The 6,396-nt window shown below is 50.0% G+C and overlaps 1 protein-coding gene across 1 annotated transcript; it reads left to right on the top strand.

Annotated features, from left to right (window-relative positions):
- Nucleotides 1-919: 919 nt before the first annotated feature.
- Nucleotides 920-2,332, top strand: LOC125534541 (peroxidase 12-like). The gene is made up of 2 exons (XM_048697738.1): nucleotides 920-1,230; nucleotides 1,311-2,332. Exons 1-2 carry the CDS (start codon nucleotides 1,003-1,005, stop codon nucleotides 2,121-2,123), a joined length of 1,041 nt encoding a protein of 346 aa, XP_048553695.1. The 5' UTR covers nucleotides 920-1,002; the 3' UTR covers nucleotides 2,124-2,332.
- Nucleotides 2,333-6,396: the final 4,064 nt, after the last annotated feature.

Below are 6,396 nucleotides of genomic sequence, written 5' to 3'. Positions count from 1 at the left end.
GCATTTGGTGTGCTGCAAGCTCGATTTGCCATTGTTCGAGGTCCCACTCGCTTCAGGGACAAAAAATCCCCCAGAAACATCATGACTGCTTGTGTAATTTTACATTATATTGTTTAGTCTTTTCTATCAGATGGGCGCGCGACGATCGAAGAGGCATGACCTTTTGGGTAAGGACGCACGCGTTCACGGCCATGACTGACCCGATCCAGTGTAGCCATCAGTAAACTACTCCGTACTACTGTAATATACGAGTAGTAATGTAATGGTACAGTGTGCAGCAGCACGTTGCCGGGCCGCGAACTTGCAGCGGCTTTTGTCGTGCAAGAGTGCAAGTGGCACGTAGCTTTGCATGCATCGTTCGAGAGATAAGACGCCACCTTTGTGGATCCCCAACTAACCACACCTCTAATGACTCAGCTTGTAGCTAGGCGTCGTGCAAAACGATTCCATATCCGTTAAGCAGATCCAACTTGGATCGATGCCGGAGCTGGCGTGATCCGTAAATCATGCCGCTGCCAGATTAACAAGTCCCTACTCGGTATTCCATGCATGGAATCGGTCGAGCGATGTACCTTTTGCCTTACAAATATAGTATGTGTCGATCGCAAAAATAAAAATAAAAATAGTATGTGTCTAGTGGGTTGTCAGCTGCAAATGCATATACAAACCAGGATGCAGGAAAGTTGAAGGAAGTGGCACGTGCCGAGGCCCCGGTAACCATTGCCATTGCCTAGCTGCGTCAATCGCGCGGCACCATTCGATTTTTCCGACCTTGGTCCATGCGACCGGCACATGCACCTTGTCGTTCCACTTTGGTAATGAGTCTCCCTCTCTCTTCAACTAGTCGATCGTGTGGATCACACACACATCGAGCTAGCTTAGGAAGTAACTGGCCGTTCAGCTTATAAATAACGAGGGGTAGTGGGTATCTTGTGCAAGCCACACGACCTTCATACGAAGGTGCAACAAGCTCAGCTAGAGCAACAGAGCTAGCAGCTAACAATGGCGTCTAGAGCAGCGGCGGCCGCCGTGGTCGTCCTGGCCTTGGTCTGCGCCGTGCAGTCGTCCCTCTCGGCGGCGACCGCCGGGGGTCTGTCCCCTGACTTCCACGCGGTGACGTGCCCTCCGCTGGAGCAAATCGTGGCGTTCCACGTGGGGGAGGCCTTCAAGAACGACTCCGGCGTGGCGCCGGCGCTCATCCGCATCCTCTTCCACGACTGCTTCCCGCAGGTGCGTATCCATGTCGAAAATGTGTATGTATGTATGTATCAAAATGCATGACATATTTTACCCTAATAATAATGTTGCAGGGCTGCGACGGGTCGGTGCTCATCGAGGGCCCCGGCACGGAGCAGGACGAGATCCCCAACAAGACGCTCCGCAGGGTGGCGCTGGACCTCATTGACCGCATCCGTATGCGCGTGCACAGCGCCTGCAGCCGCACGGTCTCGTGCGCCGACATCACCGTGCTCGCCACCCGCGAGTCGCTCGTCCTGGCCGGCGGGCCCCGCTTCGAGGTCGCCCTCGGCCGGCGCGACTCCTTCTTCCCGGCGTCGCCGGTCCAGGTCGGCCTGCTGCCGGCGCCCTTCCACCCCGTGGACAAGCTCATCAAGTCCTTCGGCGACCGCGGCCTCGACGTGGCGGACCTGGTGTCCCTCTCCGGCGCGCACACCTTCGGCGTCGCCCACTGCCCTGCTTTCGATGATCGCTTCAAGAATGGCTTCGACACGAACCCGGCCATCGACCCCAAGTTCGCCACGGGGCTGCGGAACAAGTGCGCCAAGGACACCCCCGAAGGCACCCTGAAGCAGAACCTCGACGTGCGCACGCCGGACATCTTCGACAACAAGTACTACTTCGACCTGATCGCGAGGCAGGGGCTGTTCAAGTCGGACCAGGGCCTCTTCGACCACCCCACCACCAAGCGCATGGCCACCCGCTTCTCGCTCAACCAGGACGCCTTCTTTGAGCAGTTCGCCAGGTCCATGGCCAAGATGGTCAACATGGACCTGCTCACCGGCGACAAGGGCGAGATCCGGGTCAGATGCGCCGTCCGCGGCACTCCCCCACGCATCCAGGCCGCCGCCGCCGGCGATGACGAGGGGATCGCCGCCGACATGTAAGAGTTGTTCGATGTAACGTAGAGTTCATGAGTGAACTGTGTGAGGCACGCACGGTGGTGAAGTAGATGTGTTTCTGTTAGTGTGCCGTGCTATCTAGTCAATAAGATGAGGGGTCAATCCGTATGCTTCCTAGCATAGAATCGATCGAGGTAGGTTCTTTTTGGACATCCGTTTAATATCTTCAGTAACATCGTAATGTCTTTTTTAGATTTCCCACATCACTAAGCTGCAAGACCAGAAATGGTGCCATGTCACTGTGAGTGCTACTGTATGCTACCATGTCACTGGGAGTGTTCTGTGTACCTGTGTTCACTGTGTTACGTTAGAAATTCGTCCTGGAGACCGGGTTTGTGGCTTTCCTAGGATGAGGAGAGTGATGCTCGGTGAAACTTCTAAGTCTCCCTAGGTTATCGGCAGGTTGCTGATATGGCCTATTTTGTGGTTTGGATGGCCAGCTGGGGATAGCCTGACTGGGTTCATCTACAAATCATGCATCGTTGTGTTTTCTTTTTCCTTCGTCTTGGTGTTGGTAGTTTGTTCTACCATGAAGGAGAAATAAATCAGAAGAAAAATGAATTACCTTTTCTGTTTCTTATAAGTATATCTTAGCAACGTTATCTCTGACAGCATATTTAAGTGCATCCATGTATGGTATATTTAGCTACTAGAGATAAGACTAACAAACACCTTATTATACATCATATTTTTATTGTGCCCGGGTGAACGATTCCTATTGTACTACTGGGTGGGTAATATTTTTTGAAATTGCGGGAAGAGAGGAAATCACACCACACACCGGCGTGTCCTCGTAGTGTCTCAGTCTTAAGACGGCGAGACCAAATAATTAAATCATCTAGAATAGCAACTAGAGTCTGGGTTGCATCAAGTTCAAGGTTCTGGAACACCTTCTTGTTCCTAGCATCCCAAATCTTCCACAAAATGAGAAGCAACATAAAGGGCCAAACGGTGGCAGGCAGCGTCGACGGGAGCGTGGTGGAGAAGAGATCAGCGATGGGCGTGGCAAGCGGCCGGAGACCAAGCAGTTGCCAAATCCGGCGAGCAGCTGGGCAGGAGAAGATGAGATGGTCGCGATCCTCCATCGAGTTGTTGCACCGAGGGCAGACATCCGAGTCCAGGATGGTTTTCTCACGCAGGTTCTGCCGAGTGTTCAACCGATCAAGGTATAGCAACCAACCAAATATCATTATTTTCTTTGGGACTCGTGATTCCCAAAATAGCCGAGAGTATCGGATCAGCAAGCTGGGCAGATAGTGTGGTATAAGCTCCCCGGGTAGAGAAAGCATCTCCATTAAGTAGCCGCCTAGAGTCCAATACCCGAGAGGGGAGAACATTCCGCAACAAAGAGTTCAGAGAGGCAAGCTCTGCGATCGCAGTAGAGGTTAAACGATTACGAAGGGCAAGTTCGATCCCATCATGTAAAATAGTGGCTACTAGTGCATTTTGGTTGGTATGGTGGGAGGAAAGAGCTGGGAAGACTACAACCAGAGGTTCTGGCTGTAGCCAACGATCTAACAAAAAGAAGGTGGAGCGTCCATCGCCAACAGTGCAATGGAAAATCTCTCTCAAACTCTGTAGGTGTTTAAAAATGGTCTTGGCAAGGAAGGAGCTGTTCTTGCCAAGCCCTATGTGGAGAGGTGAGTGGTGGAGGACCCAATCCTTCCAAAGGTAAGTTGTTGGCATGAAGGAATTTGTAAGAAAATTTCAGCAGTAGACAAAAATTTTGTGCACGCAAGTTCTTAACACCTAGACCACCTGCCGCTCGAGGAGTACAGACCTTGTCCCAAGCAATCAAGCATTTCGCTCCGGAGCAAGTCTCATCATTAGACCAGAAAAAGCTGCGTCTACGTTTATCGATAGCCTCTATAACCTCGGTGGGGAGAGAAAACAGAGCATAAAGTATGTGGGCAAACTATGTAGGGCGGCAGAAAGAAGGACAAGTTTGCCTCCGCGAGAAAGAAGGACAAGTTTGCCTCCGCGAGAAAGAAGCAAAGCGCACCAACCGGAGAGGTAAGTGTCCCAGCGGTCTATAACTGGTTGGAAAGTCGACGGGAGTAGCTTATGCGGGGAGAGAGGAAGGCCGAGGTAGGTTTGCGGAAAGGAGGCGATGTTGGTGGCTAGGTCAGCAGCAAGGGTTGCGGCCTCATCAGGGCCAACATTTAGGGGGATGAAGGTCGTTTTTGTGAAGTTGATCTGGAGTCCAGTGGCCGCAGCAAAGTCTTCTATGATAGCCTTTAAGAGTTTAGCGGCATCGGGAGTAGCTTTGACTATGATGAGGGTATCGTCGGCGTATTGCAAGATGGGGCAGGGTAAATGCGAGCAAAGGGGGTGAAATAAGAGGCCATCATTGTTAGCTTTTATAATCATTTGCTGCAGGATGTCTGCAATGATGATAAAGAGGTAGGGGGAAATCGGGTCACCTTGACGAAGACCATTTTTGCACTGTATCCATTTACCAGGAACTCCGTTAAGCATAATGGCAGTGGAGCCAGTGGCAAGGAGTGCTTCGATCCAGTCACACCAACAATGGGGGAAGCCTATAATCTTTAAAGTGTGCAGAAGCGATGTCCAACAAACAAAGTCGAAGGCCTTTCGGAAATAGAGTTTGATCACAAGAGTGGGAGCTTTGCGTTTGGCACAACAGTGAAGAATATCGGCAGCATAGAGGAAGTTTTCGGAGATATTGCACCCAAAGATAAACCCTGTTTGATGGGCGTGGACCAAGAGAGGGATTAGAGGTTTTAGACGGCTGGTTAAAAGTTTAGAAATACCCTTAATAGGGCAGTTCTGCAGTGAGATGGGTCGGAAATCCGCAGGGGATCACGCCTCGATACTCTTAGGGAGAAGAATAATCAAGGCCCGGTTCATGCTAGAGATGTCACAGTTAAGCGAGTGGAAGTTCGAGAAGAAGTTCTGAAGTGAGACTGGGTGGGTAATCCTAGCTTGATATTGAAGGAAATATGCCCTAGAGGCAATAATAAAGTTATTATTTATTTCCTTATATCATGATAAATGTTTATTATTCATGCTAGAATTGTATTAACCGGAAACATAATACATGTGTGAATACATAGACAAACTTAGTGTCACTAGTATGCCTCTACTTGACTAGCTCGTTAATCAAAGATGGTTATGTTTCCTGACCATGAACAAAGTGTTGTTATTTGATTAACGAGGTCACATCATTAGTTGAATGATCTGATTGACATGACCCATTCCATTAGCTTAGCACCCGATCGTTTAGTATGTTGCTATTGCTTTCTTCATGACTTATACATGTTCCTATAACTATGAGATTATGCAACTCCCGTTTACCGGAGGAACACTTTGGGTACTACCAAACGTCACAACGTAACTGGGTGATTATAAAGGAGTACTACAGGTGTCTCCAAAGGTACATGTTGGGTTGGCGTATTTCGAGATTAGGATTTGTCACTCCGATTGTCGGAGAGGTATCTCTGGGCCCTCTCGGTAATGCACATCACATAAGCCTTGCAAGCATTACAACTAATATGTTAGTTGTGAGATGATGTATTATGGAACGAGTAAAGAGACTTGCCAGTAACGAGATTGAACTAGGTATTGGATACCGATGATCGAATCTCGGGCAAGTAACATACCGATGACAAAGGGAACAACGTATGTTGTTATGCGGTCTGACCGATAAAGATCTTCGTAGAATATGTAGGAGCCAATATGGGCATCCAGGTCCCGCTATTGGTTATTGACCGGAGACGTGTCTCGGTCATGTCTACATTGTTCTCGAACCCGTAGGGTCCGCACGCTTAAGGTTACGATGGCAGTTATATTATGAGTTTATGCATTTTGATGTACCGAAGGTTGTTCGAAGTCCCGGATGTGATCACGGACATGACGAGGAGTCTCGAAATGGTCGAGACGTAAAGATTGATATATTGGAAGCCTATGTTTGGATATCGGAAGTGTTCCGGGTGAAATTGGGATTTTATCGGAGTACCGGGAGGTTACCGGAACCCCCCGGGAGCTATATGGGCCTTAGTGGGCTTTAGTGGAAAGGAGAAAGGGGCAGCCCAAGGTGGCTGTGCACCTCCCCCCTTCCCCTAGTCCTATTAGGACTAGGAGAGGTGGACGGCCCCCTCTCTCTCTTTCCCCCCTCAAGGAATCCTATTCCAACTAGGATTGGGGGGGGGGGGAATCCTACTCCCAGAGGGAGTAGGACTCTCCTGGCGCGCCCTCCCTTGGCCGGCCAGCCTCCCCCCTCTAGTCCTTTATATAC

This window comes from Triticum urartu, chromosome 2, assembly GCF_003073215.2.
Source record: "Triticum urartu cultivar G1812 chromosome 2, Tu2.1, whole genome shotgun sequence".
NCBI classification, from domain to species: domain Eukaryota; kingdom Viridiplantae; phylum Streptophyta; class Magnoliopsida; order Poales; family Poaceae; genus Triticum; species Triticum urartu.
The sequence above is the reverse complement of the archived record's forward strand: the minus strand, read 5'-3'. Positions and strand labels throughout refer to the sequence as shown.